The 21152-nt window shown below is 40.5% G+C and overlaps 1 protein-coding gene across 1 annotated transcript in view; it reads right to left on the reverse strand.

Annotated features, from left to right (window-relative positions):
* The window catches only part of col22a1 (collagen, type XXII, alpha 1), a 266290-nt gene that overhangs the window by 228588 nt on the left and 16550 nt on the right, over positions 1-21152 (reverse strand). Inside the window, exon 2 of the mRNA XM_048596182.1 lies at positions 20401-20967. Coding sequence (XP_048452139.1) covers positions 20401-20967 — 567 coding nt within the window. The remainder of the gene's footprint in view (positions 1-20400; positions 20968-21152) is intronic.

Consider the following 21152-nt stretch of genomic DNA (forward strand, 5'->3'; position numbering starts at 1 on the left):
AAACGTCAGCTTTCCTGCTCCTCTGATGCTGCTTGGCCTGCTGTGTTCATCCAGCTCTACACCTTGTTATCTCAGATTCTCCAGCATCTGCAGTTCCTACTATCTCTGGAACATTGTCTCATCTTCTGTTCTAAAAGATAAATTCATTGATCCAACATTTCCAACACCAAACAAATTCAGAAGTCTGGAAAGTTGTCAAGCCAGAGCAGCGTAGCAGTAATTATTAGACCTTCCACAACTGTCTGCAGTGAAGCTTTAATTTAACTAGTTAGTTTGTACTGTACATTTTAATACTTCATACTCTGGAAGGCACAGTCTGAAAGAGTAATAGTAGAAGAATCAAAAGGAACTTTCTAAAGGGAATTGGATGGATGCTTACAGAGGAAGCATTGCAGGGAAATAGAGTCGTGAAGTATTACTAACCAGATAGCACTGCAAAAAAGAACTATTTTAGCAGGACAATTAACCTAGGTATTCTGGCAAATATTTATTTGTCAATCCACATCATCTGGTAATCTGGTAATTATCAAATTGCTGTTTGTGAGTACTTGCACAAATTGGCAGCCTCCATTGTGAAATTAATACACTTCAAAAGTACTTTGAGGCCTATGTTGACCTTTGAGATGTTGAGTGGTCATGAAAGGTACTTATAAGGTTTTCTTCATTCTTTAAAGTTTAAGCCATGAAACTCTATTAACATACTTAAATAACTGACCAACATTTTAATAGGAGTTAGAGTCGTCCACTCCCTGCTTCAAACAACAGTGGGTGCCTTTGGGGTGGAAGATTTCAGATTCCAAAATGTTAACCTACTCTCACCTACCATTCAACAGCTATATCATTCTCTTGTCCTTGAGGAGTATAAAATTCCACAACTATTCACTGAAAAGTTGGCACTTTTCATCTTTAGTTTTGTTATATCATATATCAATATATTCTCTTTTTTTAAAAAAAACTACCATTAGTTATTTGGTTTTGGAGACAAGAATTATCTTGAACCAATTCACAAACACGGAGCCATGTAATGTAGTCCTGCTTTCCTCCTAGTAATTTATTTACTGTCCACTCCTCAAGTGTAGACATTATGTTGTCTCTAACTATAGGCAGGAATGCAAGTGTGATAATTTGGTAAAAATATCTGTCATCAGTATCTTGTTGTCTGGCCTCATAGCATATGTCTTGCTTCAGTTACTTTGATCATGACTTCATTTGACAGTTACTATTTTGTCAGTTTTCTCTTAAGGGGACACTAGATTGATAAAAATAAATGTCTGTTAGTCCTTCATTAGAGGGAGAAAAGCAATGTTTTTATTTATTCATTTATATATGTGTGTGTGTGTGTCTGTCTGTCTTGATATGGTTGACTTGAACAGTGTTAATTGTTATTATCTGCTTGGAAGCTGATTTGACATCATTGAAAGGATGTATAACATGAGATTTTAAACTGAAATGTGGAAGACAATTTTCCAAATTATTATATGATTTAAACATCTTTGAGAAGATTTATCCTTTGCATAATCTTACCTTCATTATGTGCTCCAACCTCTCCCTGTACTCCTGCACACTCTTCCAGTATCAAAAGAATGTTTACATCAAGGCTCATCATCACATTTCCAAATGTTGCACAATCCTCTAAAACTCTGAACTTGTTTTACTTTGTCTATAATGCCCGACTCAAAATGGTATTGGTACACAGTATTTTTTTAATGTATCTTGTTTCTTCACATTGAAAGAGGACTTTTAAAATTTGTGATATAAAGCAACAATATGAATGTTTTTAAAATTCATTTCTGAGATGTGGGTATCATTGGCTAGATCACCAATACCACTATATCACTGCCTCCCTTGTAATCAAGAACTCCTGATATCTAACGTTCTGGTGTCACGGTTTGAATCCCACCATGGCTGGAAAGGAAAAATCTGTAATTAAAAGCTGGCCTAATATTGACCATGTAAAAACCCATCTCGTTCAAAGTTACCATTCTTTCCTGGTCTGCCCTATATATAACTCCAGACCCACAGTATTGGTCTTTTCAGTATCCCCTGGATCAGTTTATCATGGTACTCAGTTTGAGGGCAATAAGGGATGGACAATAAATGCTAGGCTGAGCCAGTGACATATACGGTCATGTTGTGACAATGCCATTGGACAAATAATCCAGAACCCCAGGCTAATGTTCTGGATTATGGGTTCAAATCCCACCACAGCTGATGTCAGATGGTGAAGTGTGAATTTGATCAAACATGGAATGAAGAGTTGGGCTAATGCCAATCATGTAACCATTGCCGTTAAACAAAAATCTGTTTCATGATGTCCTTCAGGGAAAGAAATCTGCCATCCTTTGGTCTGGCCTATTTGTGAATCCAGACCAACAGCAATGGACTTGATGCTTAACTTCACTTTTGGAAATTCAAGATGGATAATAAATGCTGGCCTAGCCTGCTATGCCCACATCCTGTGAACAAATAAAGAGTAACTTGAATTATTGATCATTAGCCGCCATTTCTGCGACCTACAGCAAAATGCCACCACCAGACTCATATTCCCCTCCCCTCCTTTTCTGCCTTCCATAGGGACCGTTCCCTCCGGGACAGCCTGGCCCACTCTTCCTTCACTCTCAAAAGCTACCCCCCAACACCCCCACAGTCCCATGGCACTTTTCCCTGCAACCGCCAAAGGTGCAACATGTGCCCATTTACATCCTCCCTTCCCTCTCTCCAAGGGCCCAAACATACCTACCAGATGAAGCAACACTTCACCTGCACTTCCCACAGTCAGAGATAGTAGGAACTGCAGATGCTGGAGAATCCGAGACAACAAGGTGCAGGACTGGATGAACACAGCAGGCCAAGCAGCATCATAGGAGCAGAGAGGCTGACGTTTCGGGCCTAGACCCTTCATCAGAAAAGGGGGAGGGGAAGGGCTTCCCACAGTCTACTGTGTTCGCTGCTTATAATGTGGTTTCCTCTACATCGGGGAAACAAAGTGTAGACTGGGTGACCGCTTTGCAGAATATTTACGTTCTGCCTGTAAAAAAAGATCCTGAGCTTCCAGTTGCCTGCCAATTTAACGCACCACCCTGTTCCCTGGCCAACATCTCTGTCTCAGGCTTACTGTAGTGTTCCAGTGAAGCTCCATACAAGCTGGAAGAACAACACATCATTTTCCGCTTGGGGACCCTGCAGCCCTCCGGACTCGATATCAAGTTCAATAACTTTAGGGCCTGAACACTCCCATGTCCTAGAACCTCCACCCCACACACCAGGCCTTGTTATCACATAGCCTGCCACTACACCCTACCTATTGTTAGTCACTAACAGTCCCCATTCACTCTCCTAGCCAGATCGTTATCAACTCCTTTGTCTGTCCAACTATTCTTCTCTCTTTTTGGGCTCTATCCTAACTTATCATTTACTCCTTAACCCCTCTCCACACCCAATTTTCTGCATTTTACCCGACACTTTCCTAGCTACCATCAGTTCTGAGGAATGGTCTCTGGATCGAAATGTTAACTCTGATTTTTCTTCACAGATGCTGCTGGACTGCTGAGCTTTATCAACAACTTTTATTTTCCAAATTTAGTTGTTGAAGTTTCAATTGGAATTATTTCAGATATGGATTGTTTATTTGAAGGATATGTGTGTTACATTTTCAAGGCTTTATTTCAGATATTTTTCTCTCAAAATGCGTGCCACAAATCTAAGCCACTAATGAGCCTTCATTGCTATGAACCAGGATATTACTTTAGATATACAATCTCTGTTGTGTAGAGGTTATCCATGTCTGTGTTAATTATGAACCGTTGTTAACTGAATTAGAATGAGCCCTCTCATGTTCTTCTGACAGTGGAAAATTAAACACACAATGATGCTCTTTCAGTTAGATTAAAAACTGCAAAACAGTTTTCATAAAAAATGGTTATATGGTGAAATAAAGGCAATAAACATATTATCACTGGTTACTCAAAGTTTTGTTCATATCTTTTTAAGGAATGCTTTTTGAAGATTCTGTAATGATTTAAGAAATATTTGATAGGGTGGTGTGAGGACTTTATATGTTTCTCAATGGACAAATCTTTCTGTAGAAACAGCATTATCACCTTCTAATATCAGAAATAGCTATCGAAGGTGCAATACTTTAAGGCCAGTGATATTTCTCTCACTGCTTTATTCATTCTTAGGTTTCGGTGACACTAGCCTAATAACCTGTCCTGGCACCTTCAGGAATCTGTGAACAAGCACCCCAAGATCCCTCTATTCTGCTTAGCCTCCTAGTGTCTTGCCATTCATTGAGTACTTGCTCGTCTTGTTCCTTCTTCCAAAGTGCATCACCTCACATTTATAAGGGTCAAACTGCATCTGCCACTGATCTGTCCATTTAACCAATCCATTTATATTTTCCTGTAAGCTATCACCTTCCTCCTCACTGTCAACCAACCGGCTAATCTTTTAATCATCCATAAATTACTTATCATCCTTCCCACATTCACATCTAAATTCTTTATGAATATCACAAACAATAAGGGACAAAGCACTGATCCATGCCAGACTCCAATCGGTCAAACAGCTTTCTACCACGACCCTCACTCTCCTATCAAGCCAATTTTGGATCCACCTTGTCAATTTACCTGGGATCCCATGAGCGTTTACCTTCTTTATTACTTTCCCCATCTAGGACCTTGTCAAGGCCTTGCTGAAATCCATATAAACAACATCAACTGCATTACCCTCATCCAAGCACTTGGTCAGCACCTCAGAAAATTCCACCAGCTTTGTTCAGCTTGGTATTCTTAAATTATGCTGTCATGGACAACCAAGAGAGTGAGGTTGTGCAAAGAAGCAGAAATAGTTTGTCTGTCCTCACCCAGGAACATAACCATTTGTCACCATTCCATCCAGAATCATAACAAATTGGAGAATCTTGCCTGGGGACAGGTTGGATCAGTATTGCAGTTTTATTGTAAACATCATCAAAAGTTATTAATCTCAACACCCTGGGGGTGAAAAATGTATTTGGTTGTAACTTGCTTTACCTTCTGATTTTGCTGCTCTCTTAACCATCCCTGGCTGAATCCATACTTCACTCCCTCCTGTCCAAAGGACTGTAATTCTTCTGCCTCTCTCTTCTCTTCCACATCTCATTCTTAGTCTCAATGTGTTCCAGTGCTCTTCTCCCTCATGTATACTTAATGGCAATGTAAACTAATATAACAAATATCAATTAGTTTAGGATGGAAGTAAAAATGTAAAATTATTTTCTCTTCAATTACTATCCAGATGAAAAAGAAGGGATTTTTTTACATAAAATAATAATGTTGATACTAAGAGTATAATTTTTCATTTTCGATGGGGAACAAGATTAAATGCAATAGAAATGAGAATTATTGGCATGTATGATGGATATATAATAGATCAGAGAACCTGAGTTAATACCCCATCATGTTAGTATGAGACTTTAAATTTGGATTTTAAATACCTTGAAATTAAAAAAAAAGTTGTTCATGTTGTTAAAAGTGACCACAAAGCTGCAATGTTGGAGTAAAAGCACAACCAATAATCTTTACCAGAAAACTTTTCTGCAGCCTCACCTACAAAGACACCAACATGATTGACCATAAAATGATTTCTGATACAACATCGCAAGCCACTCAGTCACTTGGTTCTAAAGGGGACAACTAGAAATGTTTAGGAAAGCATTTGGGACATTTGCCTTTATCAGTCATGGAACTGATGACAACAGTAGAGAGATTATGTTGGAGCTGTCTCGAACTTTGGTTAAGTCACAGCTGGAATTCTATGAGCTGTTTTGGTCACCACACTATAGGAAGCATGTGATTGCACTGGAGGGATTGCTAAGGAGATTTACCTGGATGTTGCCTGAGATGGAGCTTTTCAGCTACTAGGAGAGGATGGATAAATTGGAAATGTTTTCTTTGGAGCAGAAATGGCTGTGGATGGACAGATTGAGTCATATAAGATTATGAGGGACATGGAAGGGTGAATAGAAAATGGCTGTTCCCCTTAGTTGAAGGGTCAATAGCCAGGGGGCATAATTTTGAAGTGGCAGGTAGGATATTTAGAGGGGATTTGCGGAAAACCTTTTTTTTTACCCAAAGGGTGAATGCACTGCCTGGGAGGGTAGTTGAGGTGGGAAACCACACGACCTTTAAAAAATATTTGGGTGTGCACTTGAAGTGTCACAATGTTCAGGCTATGAGCCTAGCGAGGGAAAGTGTTACTAGTGTCGGGAATAGTATATTTTTGGCGGTATAGACTCAATGGGCCAAAGGGCCTCTTCTTATCGTATGATTCTATGAATCTAAGGATCCCTGACCCCATGGATGTTGTTTTCTATTCTTGAGTTAAAGAAAGCCGGAGTTTATGAGCAACTAAAAAGATAACAAAATGTGCCACACCTATACAGTTTAGCAATGACCGCAAGAAGTAAAAGTAAAAAAAAAATCAGATTTTGGCTTGTCTGTGATGAATAGGTTGTGAAACAGTGCAGCTGTCGCATATTAATTTAAATATTGGTGCCTTTGGCAGTTGCGTAGCTATTTGCAGCTTCTTGGTTGTGCAGTTGGCTGAAAGGGGATTGTCCAGTTTCTAACAGTGACTTTGCGAGCAACTTGTTTTCAGCAATCAGAGCATGCAAGGTTGTCTAAATGGAAGCCCTCAATGGGGTCCCTTCACAGCACAGTTCAGTACAGTGCAACCCAAACCACAATTTCGCACATAATGAGGCCAACACTCCACGTGGAGTCCAGGGATTGCAGTGCATTATTTTAAAAACTTCTTCCTTGTGTATTCCTTGAAGGGTAAAACACAGATATGTCTTCCACCCAGAACAGCCTTTCTTTCAACCAGTCCACAATCTGCTACGCAACCTACAAGAGTTCACAGTTCACAGTTTTCTTTAATGGCATCTCTCCATTTTCAGGCTGGAAAAGGATTTCAGAATCAAGACCAGTAACTGAATTTAAGATATACATCAGCTCTGATCATTCGCCAGATTTTGATTGAGGAGCTTAATCTATTTGTGTTCCTATATCTGAATGTTCCTACAAGCTCGGATAGGAGTAGGTGGAGTTCTCACTCACTGAATATTCTTTTTATCATTCTTGATTTATATTCTGAACCTGTTAAAACCTTTCCCATTCTTTTGATTTGCTCATGGTTAGAGTGGAACTGCTTCGGTGGCAGATGAAAGTAAGTTTTGTGCAGTACAGATATGTTGCTGCCCATTAATATGGTGTGGGAACTGTAATGATCTCATTGCAGAACCCTGAGGGGCAACCCAATCAATCATGTTAGTGTCAGACGGTGACCCTTCAACGGAAACTGTTTGATGTAGTTTCTAAATGATGTGCTTGGAATACTTTCAGTGTGACAGTGAGTTTCTCTGTTTGGTGACAAAAGTAATTTGAATTGTATTGAAGGTCATAGCATATCAGAAGTGTTACACAACATTACAGAAGTTATAATGGGATATCTAACTGATCAAGAAGATGCCATTTGACTCACAAAAACAAGATAATAAATTTAGGTCTCTCAGAGGTCTGTGTTTCAAAAAAGAACTCTGCTTCTTCCTTGACAACAGCATCTAAGTACTGAGCTTTGATCTCTACATACCCTTGACTCTAACTCCATTAGTTACTTAGACTGTTCTCTTAGATTGGATATTGTGCTATGTAATGATAACATTGTCTTTAATGCTGAACTGAACATTTTACATCAAATCAAGTTCTTGTCCAGTTTGCTTTATTCCATTTGTTTCTGACAAATATATATATCTCTCCCTCCATTTTAAAACCCTTAACCATTCCTTCATTATTTCATTGGCTTCACAAGTATTCTTTTTGTTGGTGTCACTTCCATTATTCTTCAGAAAATCTAGATGTGCTTGGCTCATTCCATCTCTAATTACTGACTGCAGATAATTGACTTTAAGATCTCTTTCATTAATCTTCTAATCAGTAAACAGTCTCCCTGCACACTTGCATGGCAATCCTTTCCAGCCATAAATCTCTATCTAAGTTCTTCACTTCTTTGTCTGGAGATTATTAGGCTGCATCATACCTGAAATTGGCCATGCCATTTTTATTGAATTTCATGGAAGACATCGAGTGAGTTTTCTTGTGCCATTGTCCCAAATCCACCTAATTAACTATGTATCACATTCTTATGGAAGCCACGCTCACCCAATGCTAGCCTGATGCTCCCAGTCACAGTAGCCAGAAATACTGACCAATGGCATGATATTCTGGGTTTTCAAATAACCATGCTGTATTTAAAACACTTTTGTGCACCCAGTCAAGAAGTTTCAGTCCAGAGCTGCCTGCGTGGTTTATGATATTTTTCCAAATATGACATATAAGGGGTATTTGTGTCTCACTTTGTAGACAGGGAGTTGAGGTCTTAGTGGATGAATGGTGTAGTGGAGGCCATTTAGTTCCCTCAACACTGGCATAGGACACAACATAAGCTTGTTCTGTGTTTGCTGCTTGGGCAAATGCAACCTCTACCCTGCAGAGGAATGGCCAGCAATGCTGCAAGAAGGTCAGTGATCAGGATTAGTTCCACCATCCTCTATGTGTTATCTCACTCTCACTCTATCTCTGCTACGACCCACACCTTCCATCATGCTTACCGTCACACGCAATGTCTTCCTCTCTTGCTCTCACCCAATCTAGCCCCAGGCTACTAATCCTGAATAGCCTCTGTGTTGCCTACTCACTCACTGCGGAATCTCATTAGCTTTTTACACCAGTGCCAATACAAGTGCCAATCTCTTTCATCTTACTCAATCACTCTCTTCGACTCAATCCAGGAAAATAGAGCCCGTAGTAAGGCAGAAAGAGACAAGATAGATGCTGCGGTGTCTGAAATTCTGCTCCTTATCCCCTGCAAGGAGAGGATCCCGACTATAACCTGATTGACTGACTATGCTTGAGTCTCTGGACTGATATTGGATGATGCCCTTGACTTACTGCCCCTGCCTGAAGGGCATCTTCCTTGGCTTGCCCTTACTACTGCCCTTACACTTTTGAGACATGGTCATTTTTTAATGCATATGCAGTGCGTTTAGTGGGTTGTTTGGCTGGCTCCTAGTGCAGCTGTTAGATTGATGTAGCAAAGTGCCCTCGAGCATCATGTCTGCTAAGTTCACTGATGACTGCTGACAACCATGCAAGCTGCCTAACTTTGTCGCTCCTCTAAAAGGTATGGCAAGATAAGGTGAAAGCACTGTGAGCCTGTTGACTCTGGCTGTGGGGACAAAGTGCAAAAAAGGGAAGGCAAAGCAAAACAGGGCTGCTGCAAGCATGGAGGCAGGCACATAGTGAGTGAGCACTAAGAGAGCAAGCAAGGGTCCATTAAGTGCACCCTGGTCAAAACCATGAGCTGTGTACCATTCCCTTGCAGTAGCATTGCAATAAGGAGTGCCAATAAACTCCAAATTACAGCATTGAAGTGCAGAACAATACTGTAATTGAATTAGAGATGTGCTGTAAGAGTGCCATTAAGCTTAAAATGGAATTTTTTGCTCTTGACGTTAAGAAGGTCCTTGCTGGACACCTCATTTGATTTTCCCAACGTTTCTCACCGTGACCATGTCATTTCAGGGCCTGGGAAGATTCCACCCATCGTTCTTTTCTCCCCGCCCCATTGTCAGAGGATCACTCACACGCTTAAAATTCATCTTCCTTACCTAACTCCCTTCTTGCATTCAGATGCCTCTTTCCAGACCACCTCCCCTTTTTTGTTTAATCTGATCCTTTCTTTAGTCTATCCCTCAGTGCCCATTCTAAATTATTTTTCCTGCTTGGCATCTATGTTGAAAAACATTAAAGTCGATAAGTTCCAGAATCTATTCATGAAGGAGGCATTGCTGGGGCCTTGACATACATCTTTGTATCCTCTTTAGTCATGGCAAGGTCACAGAAGATTGGAGACTAGCCAATATTATTCCTCTGTATAAGAAGGGCAGCAGGGATAATCCAGGAAATGAGAGGCCAGTGAGTGTTACATCAGAGGTGGGGAAATTATTGGAGAAGATTCTGAGGGACAGGATTTACTCACATTTGAAAAGAATAGACTTATTAAGGATGACGTTGTGCAGGGAAGGCGTTGTCTCACAAATTTGACTGAGATTTTTGAGGAAGTGATGAAGATGATTGAGGGTAGGGCAGTGTATATTGTCTACATGAAATTTATCAAAGGATTTAATGAGGTCCCTCAGGGTAGGCTGGTCTAGAAGATTAAATCATATGGTATCCATGGTAAGTTGGTATGTTAGATACAAAATTGGCTCTGAGGGGTGTTATTCTGTGACCAGTGGTGTTCTGTAAGGATCAGTGCTAGGACCTCTGTTGCTATGTGTATATATACGTGCACGCGCGCGCGCGCACACACACACACACACACACCATATTTATATATATTGAATATATGGATGTGAAAGAAAACTTAGGTCCCCTGATTTATAAGTTTGCAGGCAATGTGACCATTGATGGAGTTGTGTCAAAGAATGCAACAGGATACAGATCAGTTGAAAAGTTGGATGGAGAAATAGCAGATGAAGTTTTATCTGGACAGGGATGAGTTAATGCATTTGGAAGGCCAAATGCAACAGGAAATGGTATAATAAATGGCAGGGCCCTCAGGAGCATTGACAAAGAGAGGAATTTTAGGGTACAAGTCCATAGCTCCATGAAAGTGGAAATACAAATGGAATTGGTGGTAAAGAAGGCATACAACATGCTTGCCTTCATCAGTTGGGTTATTGAGTCTAAAAATTGTCAAGTAATGTTGTAGCTGTGTAAAACTTTAGTTCGACCACATTTGAAGTATTGTGTGCAGTTGTCGTTGTCACAATATATGAAGGATGTGGAGACTTTGGATGGGGTGCAAAACAGGTGTGCCAGGATGCTGTCTTGATTGGAGTCTATTAGCTATATGGAGAGCTTGGAAAAACTTGGATTGTTTTCACTAGTACATCGGAGACTGAGGTATGAGCTGATAGAAGTATAGAAAATTGACAAGCATGGATAGAGTGGATATTTGGAGTCTTTTTTCCAAGCTGGAAATGTCAAATTATAAGGGGCATAAGTTTAAATTGGGAGGAGGGGGTAGAGTTTAAAGGAGATGTGTGAGCCAAGTTTTTAACACCAGAGGGTGGTAGTTTCCTGATATGTTCTACCAGGGGAGGTGACAGAAGCAGATACGATAGCAACATTTAAGAGGCATTTAGTCAAACACATAAACTGATGGGGAATAGAGGTTTATGGACCATGTGCAGGCAGATGGGATTAGTTTAGAATCGCACAATGTTTTTGTGCTGTACTGTTCTATGTTCTGAGTTCTGTGTTCTATATTTTCCAACTTGTATAGTGCTTTAATTCATGTAATCCAAAGGAGAGAGGGAGACATATATAAAGTTTGTTGTTAATCAACTGAAATGAAGTGGTCAGCTGAAGTTAGCACTCCATCACTGGCTTTCATTCCCAGGATTTGAGCGATCCTGACGACTGATGATGATTGATTTTTGCTAGAATTTGTATGTGTGCAGAAATTATGCAGGAACAAGATTGGGTTCAGTCATGGAACTCTCCAAGCTCTGTTGACACCTAATGTATGGCCTCATTAAGAATGATTCCTTGTTTGAGGCTGATCCATGGATGATGATACAGCATAAATTGATTCCTTCAAGAGAAGAGGAGGAAGAAACATTTGAAGAACCCAAATCTGATAACCAACTTCATTTGTTTATAGAATCATAAATTCATATTTTATTCATTCGTAGAATATGGGCACAACAGGCAAGGCCATCATTTACAGACGTTTTTACCCAACTAAGATCCTTGTTAGGCTATTTCAGAGGGAAATTAAGAATCAATCATATAGGTCATGGCATCAAATATAGGACACACCAGGTAATGACGGTCAATTTTCTTCTCTTAATGAGAAAACCTGATCGTTTTTACAAGAATCAAGTAATTGCATTTTGCCATTACTGTCACTAACTTTTTACTCTGGACTTATTGAACTAACTAAACTTAAATTAGATGGGGAGATTTAACCACATGTCTTTCAAACATTTGTCCAGAGCTCTTGATAATTAGTTCAGTAATAGAACCATTAAGGCCTATTAGTTATGATCAATAAATCATACATGGCATCCATTCCTGAATTGTGAAACCTGTCTTTAACTGGCATAAAAAAAAAGACCTTTTGTTTCTCCCACAGCCTGAGCTCTAGTAGTTGGCATTCGCTAGAATTAGTTTTGCCAATACTAAATCAAACATTAAAGATTAAAGACCAGGAAGTAGAATTATATTCAACACAAACTTAAATAATACAAACTGCACCAATTGTATGTTCAAATAATTAAAGTAATTAGTTTAAGTAACCACAATTTTTTTTGAAAAGGTGAAAATAATGGTGATCATGAGACCCAAAAAGTTAGCTCTGATTTATCTCCACAGTTGCTGCCAGACCTGCTGAGCTTATTCCAGTAATTTCTGTTTTTGTTAGGGATTTCCAGTGTACAGACAGATGGAACAATGATATACATTCACGTCAGAACAATGTTGTTCCAATGAGATTACTTTCCTTGTTCTTCTGGATGGTAGAAGTCAATGCTGAGAGAGGTACAGTTGGAATAATCTAAGTTACAGTCGTGCACCTTGTCAACGGGTCCACAAGTCGAGTAGTTGATATTCTCTCAGAGGTTTCAATTAGATCAGCAACTGACTGGATTCCAGCCTATTGTCATTCTGGTGAATCTACACTCCATTCCCTCCATAGCTTTAATATCTTTCCGTAGTAGTGTTAGCAAAATTGCCCACTGTTTGGATTCAAGATGGCGTTGACACCGTGTGACTTGTGGGGGGTTCCCTACAGCAGATCTAATTCTAACATTTCTTATAACCATTCTACACTTTTAAACGTAAATTCTAAATCTGTAAAAATTACCATCTTGCTTACGTTGATCTTGCCTTGTGCACACCCTGTGCAATGTAACCTGTACGCCTCTGTCAGAGTTTTTTACAATCTTTGATCCGTACATCCTTGCTTCATATGACCTGCCTGTACTGCATGTAAACAAAGTTTTTCGCTGTACTCTGGTACACATAACAATCAATCAATCAATCTGTATTCTCTAATTTCAATCAACCTTTTGCTTTTACCATTGCCACTTGCTATTGGCAAAACCTGTACTTATGAACCCAAAATATTATTGAAATATTTTGTGGCCTTATCTCTATACCCTCACATTTCAAAGGAATTCTACACCTGAACACTTTTAAGCTTTTTGTTCAACATCTTTCTTTTGTGTATAACTTCACATTTTACTTTCCTCACAAAATATATACATCACATTACCCCACTGTAAGTTTTTTATCCCACTGTTCGTAGCTGCAATTTTGTATTTGCAAATTGGTACAGCTGTCATCCTACATGCGCATAAAATCGAGCACAATTACATCAGTTCACAACACTTTAGTTACCATCTGCCTTTCAAAACCAAAATCATAAATGAGCAATTGAGCTTTTCTATATTCACGTATAGGATGTAGGTTTGGCTGATTGGTCCAGCATTGCCCTTCCTAGTTGCCCTTGCAAAGTTAGCAGTCAGCTGCCTTCTTGGACAGTTGCAGTCCATTTTGATGTAGGTCAACTCACAATGTCATTAAGGAGGGAGTTACAAGGTTTTGACCCACTCACAATGAAGAAACAATGATATTTTTCCAAGTCAAGAAAGTGGGTCATTTAGTAAAGAATTTGCAGGTTCATGATAGTGGTTGTGGTTTTGGAAGGTGCTGTCTGAGAAGCATTGGTGAATTTCAACAGTGTATCTTGCAGATCATATGTACTGCTGTTACTGAGTATTGGTGGTGGATGTTTGTGGATGTGGTATTAATCAAATGGGCTGCTTCGTCCAGGGTGGTTTCAATTTTCTTGTGTTGTTGGAGCTGCGCTTATCCATGCTAGTGGGGAATATTCCATCCTACTCCTGGCTTGTATCTTGTAGATGGTATATAAGATTTGCAAAGTCAGGAAGTGAGTTATTCACTGCAGGATTGCTAGCCTTTGAGCTGGTCTTGTACCACAGCATTTACATGACTATTCCAATGAATAAGCAAGTGATTGGCGAATTGGCCCTCTAAACAGACAAACTGATCTGAATTTTACACTGCCCATACCACAATATTATTGATCTCTGCAGTCAGTCAAGAGTGAGACATGCATTTTCTCACAATCTGAAGTGAAAAAGTGGGATTGGGGGTGCAGGGAATTCATCCTTTGGCATGTGTCCTATATGCATTGGAGATATCTACCCCAACCCCAAGATGAAATAGCCTTCCTACATGATCCTCAAACTGTTAGTTGTCCCAGCTCTGCCCACTGATGAGTTCTGGCAATGCAACTCTCTACCACGGGACTTTCCGCACTGAGGCTGTAAAAAACACTCTGTTTGTCATCAAAGATACTTTCTAGGTAATGGCGAGTTCCCAAGTGACCCTGAGTATTACTTAAAAACTGACACGGGGGTTGCAATCTTACTTGACCTGCCATACAAAGCAGCCATCAGGAAAACTCGATATGGGAAACCAGAGCAGGTTCTTGACAAATTGGACTTGCTGCTTGTTCCAAAACAACTGCATTGGGCACCAGACGCCAACATTTTGGGGTCACTCCACAGGCGGTGGCCACATGCATTTCGCATTCACAGACATGGGCATCAGACATGTGCCAGGCTTGGAGAATGCTCATGATACATCTCCAATCCATTAACATCCATTCAAGCCCCGCAAAACAGTGTATTAGTTTCCACCTGTTTGTCATGTCTGGGCAAATGTTGGGAACAGTGCAAAGCAGCTGCGCATTGACCATGTGCACAAAGGGCTTTTAAAGATGGTGCTGGTGGCAATTTTGTGTGCCATTCAATTCCAGGATTTCTGGTGAGTGGCAAGTTGTTACAAGAATGCCACATTAGTAAGATGTGGTGGATATTGCATGTGATAAGGACTGAACTGCCAATTAATGCAGTGAGGTAAGATGGAGCAACAAAACTCACTTGGCCTTGTGGTGAGAATCAATCATCAAACTTATTCCGATTCGCACTTAGCCAAAAAATTCATAATATTCCAATGTCCTGTTATTCTAATGCCCAATAATTGAATAGCATAGATTGATGGCTAGTGGCAGTATGGTCTGTATTGATTAAATGATAATTCAGTAGCAAAAATTGTCAGCCCTGCTCTTTTCCCTTTCAAACGTGGGTGGCATGGTGGCTCAGTGGTTAGCACTGCTGCCTCACAGCACCAGGGACCTGAGTTTGATTCTACCCTCGGGTGACTGTCTGTGTGGAGTTTGCACATTCTCCCTATGTCTGTGTGCAGGCTAGGTGGATCGCCTGAGACAACAAGGTGCAGAGCTGGATGAACACAGCAGGCCAAGCAGCATCATTGGAGCAAAAAGGCTGACGTTTCGGGCCTAGACCCTTCATCAGAAATGGGGGAGGGGAAGGGGGTTCTGAAATAAATAGGGAGAGAGGGGGAGGCGGATAGAAGATGGATAGAGGAGAAGATAGGTGGAGAGGAAACAGACAGGTCAAAGAGGCGGGGATGGAGCCAGTAAAGGTGAGTGTAGGTGGGGTGTTAGGGAGGGGATAGGTCAGTCCAGGGAGGATGGACAGGTCAAGGGGTTGGGATGAGGTTAGTAGGTAGGAGATGGGGGTAGCTTAGGGAGGCGGGGACGAGCTGGGCTGGTTGATTGCCTGATGGGTCTGAGTGGGATACTCTGAGGGTTGGTGTGGACTTGTTGGGCCGAAGGGCCTGTTTCCATACTGTGGGGATTCTATGAAATATATTTGTAGAAGACAAGGAAAGCTAAATGAACAGTTTTATTTTCATAGAAGGTCACTGAATATTTGAAATATTCAGGAATTTGAACAGGAGATTTTGGCAGCTTTGAAAATGCTGCAGTTATCTGTCAGAATTCAGTTGTCGAACTTCATAAGTGACTTTCCCTAAAAAAAACAAGTTTGGCTGACTTAAGTTGGAATGTAGCTTTGTCACTCATCTGTGATTACTGTTCGCTTCAGTGGTCTCTGTCAATCTCACACACGCATGAACATACCTTGAAATCACTCATGAAACATTGTCCATTCTAATCAATGCAGCTCAGTAATGTCTGTGCCTTTAACTGCTGACAGCCATGAAGCTGTTGGCACTCAGCACTCAATTAGTGAGCAGTCATTCATAACATAAACATTACTAAGTCCAGATATTCAGCTTACTTAATATATCTTGAGTCAATTTTTTGTTTGTTTTAAAAGCATAAATAATACTTTTACAGTCAGAAATCAATTTTCAAATTCCGTTTAGTGTCCCCAAATTTGTTGCTTTAACAACCATGGAAAATTTGTATAACCAGTTATCTTCTGGGTTTCTGAAGAAGGGTCCAGACCTGAAATGTCAGCTTTCTTGCTCCTCTGATGCTGCTTGGCCTGCTGTGTTCCTCCAGCTCTACACCTTGTTACCTCTATCTTCTCTCCCACCTCTTTACCACCAACACCTTCACCCCCAACCCCCGCAACCAAACATTAGAATAAACGGGCTTAAATTAGCAAATCATCTTAGATCCTGGCTGCTTATAAAGGAGGAAAACCATTAGTTCTGATGCCATAATGTTTAATGAAGCATATCCCTCTCTCTCTTAAAGAGACAAATCTAGGTACCAAAGAAAATATGCAAAGCCAAATTAAGAGTTTCCAAATCTAAACCGAAAGAACTGCAAATGCTGTAAATCTGTAAAGGTGGGTCAGAACAGTTCTAAGGAAGGGTCATTTCACCCAAAACATTAACACTGATTTCTCTCCGCAGATGCTGCCAGACCCGCTGAGCTTTTCCAGCAATTTCTGTTTTTGTTTCTAATTTACAGCATCCACAGTTCTTCTGGCTTTCATTTACTGGAAATTCCTGTGAGAGACCATTGTGGCATCTCTATTACAACAAGGTCTGCATCACTTAAAGCAAAATCAGGACAATGGAGGTGGGCAATAATTATGACCTTGCCCATCGCACCCATATCTCAGAACCAGTTCAAAACACTATAGGTGGGAAGGCAGGCTTATGAAACAGGAATAAGCTTCACTGGCTCAGCAATATTGGAAAGTAATTCAATGGAAGGGGTGTATTTTTTAAATTAAAATGGAAGTTTGACTAAGTGAATAAGGAAACCCATTGCTTCTGATTAAGGAGTCATTTATGAGTGGTCATCAATTGAAACTGTTCACTGAAAAAGTGAAGTAAGAAATTAGACATTACACAGGAAGCTACTAGAGAATGGAATTTTTGCCAGAAAGTGTAATCGAGCCAGTTAATTCACTTTTAAATCATTTTAAGGAATAATAAGAAACATAATTGCAGAGAGCATGGGAAAGAATCATCAAATCCCTGGAAGTAGGCCATTTGGTCCATTGAGTCCATGCTGACTCTCTGAAGAGCATCCCACCCAGATCCAAACCTCCCCCCCAATCCTATCCCTATAGCCTTGCATTTCTGATGGATAATCCACCTAGCCTGCACATTGTGGGCAATTTAGCATGGCCAATCCACCTTCCCTGCATCTTTGGACTATGGGATGAAACCGGAGCACTTGGAGAAAGCCCACGCAAACACAAGGATAACGTGTAAACTCCACACAGACAGTTGCCCGAGGGTGGAATCGAACCTGGGTCCCTGATACTGTGAAACAGCAGGGCTAACCACTGGGCCACTGTACCACCCCCAAATGGTTTAAGATTGCACTTCAAAAGAGACAGTGTGGGCCAGATGGTCTTCTAAACTGGAACTGTTTTTTGAATTATTTCCTATTCATAACGTGACTAACTGGGTTTATGATGTTGTAAAATTTCTACTAAAATATTGTTTCCTAGGCAGTTCCAGATCAGTCGAAAACAATGAAATTAACAGACGCCAGTTAGTGTCATGTTCCTTCCTCCTTTCGACATTCTTAAATTGTCAGCTTTCAGGGATTGTCTAAGCAACAACAAGACAGTGGCACAGACCTATGGTGTACAGTGGTCAATATTAGGATCATACAAAGATTTGCATCGTAACCATTTTACTTCACCAAATTAGAACCGAGGGTTTGGAATACTCATATTCTCAGTGGTTTACCCAATAATGAAGGGGGCACGGCTTTGATCAAAATACTTTAGTCAAACCCATATTCTTCTTATGAAAAATACCTGGTGAATGGATAATCCACATGAAAACATAGGATTGTGAGAATGGCAGATGCCATGTGCGTGACATCATTCAGTCAAAAATGATTCATAGTTGGCCTGCCTTTGCTATCGCCCTAGAGATGAAGACGGTGCTCTTTAATTACTTCTTTCAAGTCATTTGCTAGTTTCATGAATAATTAGGTGTTTTCATCCAGTGAAAATGGAAAGAACTGTCATTAGTTTTCCTTTGAGTGTGCAGCTCTTAAAATAAACCATTGGCAGAAATATTATGGATCACCTCACTTATTCCTGGGCTAGACACGGCGAGACTTCTTTTTTTGGTAAGTTGCTAATTCAGTGGCGTGAGGACATTAATATGTTCACCACTGGAGCCTCATTCTGAGAACCCACCCAATCCAAAGGCATTGAAATCACAGAGGTTAATTGCTTCAGGGTTTCAACTGATCTGCTGCTGTAACTGAGAGATACTTTCTGTATGAATCCTGCTTATGTGAGTTTTCCCTCCACTCCATTTTATGGCAAAGTGACAGAGCCAGAGCGGGAGTAGCCACAAAGGAATATCCTGTGAAAATTACTGCCAGGCTTCAGGATCCAATGGAAGTAAATTTCAGAATGTGAACCTTCACTTGCCACATACCTGCTCAACTCATGAAAGCAAAATCAAATCCGGTACAAAAAAAATTTCTTCATATAGTTTGAAGTGTTGCAGATTAAAATTGTACAGCATCAACAAACAAAATGGGCTAATTTTCACACAAATGCCTTATCAATATCAAACAATAGTGCAAACAAATAATTCACCAGTCTGAGAATTGAATCTTTTCTTTGGAGAAAGATGGGCATAATGGGGCTGTATAACAACTTGATATGATGGTTATGCATACACAGAAATGGACATTGTATTGAAGTTATAGCACAGAAACAAGCAAAATGGTCTAACAAATCTAAGACCATGTTCATACTTCACAATAACCTCTTGCTACCCAAATCAATTAATTCTATCACCATATCCCTCCAGTCATTTATCCTTCATGTGCTTATTGGGCATCCTCTCAAATCCACAGACACTCAGGTAATTCAACTTGTCAAATTAAACAAACACCAATAATAAGCTTCTACTCATTTATAATTTCCAGTTATCAATGTTTGATTTAAGTGGCGGACCTTCTAAAGGACATGTGAAGGGATTTTCAATTGCATGCACTGTATATCTCAGCTGGCACATGAAAGATCAGCTGAGGAGATTCCAGCGGAGATTTCAGACACCCAATTTATGGGCTGATTTACATTTCAGAGATGGTTTTTAGTGGGAGTTGTGGAAAGCTACTTCAATATGCAATCGGAGGTGTTATATGCGAGCTTGGCAACTTCTGTGGAAAAAAGGCTAAAGCGAAATAAAGTATTGTGAATGCTGAAGATCTGAAACAAAGTGCAGAAATTGCCTGAGGAACTCAGCAGGTCTGGTGGCATCTGCCATCAGTTCTGAAGAAGGGTCACTGGGCTCGAAATATTAACCTTACTTTCTCTCCATAGATGCTGTCAGACCTGTTAAGTCTCTCCAAAAATTTTTGTTTTCATTTCATGAGGAAAGGAATGGGGTGGTTTCTCCAGATGCCAAGTGGCCTTTGGGGTTCCCACAGAACAATTAATCATCATGGAGTTCTTTTAGATCAAAGTGGAGCATTCTCTCATTCTACTGCTGTCACCCTGAATTCACATTACTCCCATGTACCCTCGGCCATCTCAAAGAAGTCTAACCTGTCACAGCTGGCTGCTTGCAAAAACCAAAGCAGAGCAAAATGCAATGAAACATCTCACCGCTAAGATTTAATTCAGGCCCAATCCTGAGAAAGGATCAACAAAATCACACATATTACAGACTCAATTTGACAATCTTTGCCAAAATAACCTTTGCTTACCCAATCATGTGGTGTTTTACGGGCTCGGGCAATGGCTTCTGACATTGTTGTTTTTAATCATGGGTAGTTGCAGTAACATTGGTTTAAAAATGGAAGAACAAATGTTCACAGGCACATGAAGCTTATCACATTAAAAGAAGTTAAACTGCTTTTCATAATAGCCAGGAAACATCTTCTTTCCCAACGGGGTTCACCACATGACAAACAGTAAGTACTTACTTTGACATAGCCTTTGTCGTAATACTCCTCGGATCTTGTCTATGGCATTGAAGTCAGTAACGTGGAACATGTGAGCTGATTTGGGTTCTGAGGCAATCTCCTCTAGTTCTTCTTTAAGGGCATCACCAACACCCACAGCAAACAGCCTGATGCCAGCGGAGTGAGCCAATGTGGCATTTGGCAACACTTCATCCTGACTTCTGCCATCTGTCAAAAGAATTGTCACTTTCTGAATGTTTGGATCATTGGGTCTCCCGCCAGCTTGCTGTGAGAAGCTGTTCAAGGTGACATAGCCAATGGCCTCTCCAGTTACAGTATTTCCTCGGCGGTATCTGATGCTTGCTGCAGCCTGCTGGATATCTTCTATGTTCTGATAAGTGCCTAAGTTGAATTCTGTGTGAGGCTTGTCACTGTAGCTTACGACCCCTACTCTTGTCTTATCTGGACCAATATCAAACGTCCCCGCCAAGTTGGCCACCCACTGCCTGACTTTTTCAAAGTTCTCCTTGCCCACGCTGTAGGAAGTGTCCAGCAGAAAGACCAGGTCATAGTGGACATTCTTGCAGCCTGTAAATGAAGCAGAGTCAGTGGGTAATACATGGTGCACACTGAAAAACAGCAGTACTGCTCCCCAAAGCATTTCAGTGCAACATGCTGCCTCGAAACAGTGGATGTCAGAAAGATAAAGGAAAGCCGAGCTCTTTCACTTAGCTCCTTTGTGCTCGTTTTGAGAGGAGATCCACTTAAAGTGA

Source organism: Rhincodon typus, chromosome 4 (genome assembly GCF_021869965.1).
Source record: "Rhincodon typus isolate 14 chromosome 4, sRhiTyp1.1, whole genome shotgun sequence".
In the NCBI taxonomy this organism is placed as follows: Eukaryota; Metazoa; Chordata; class Chondrichthyes; order Orectolobiformes; family Rhincodontidae; genus Rhincodon; species Rhincodon typus.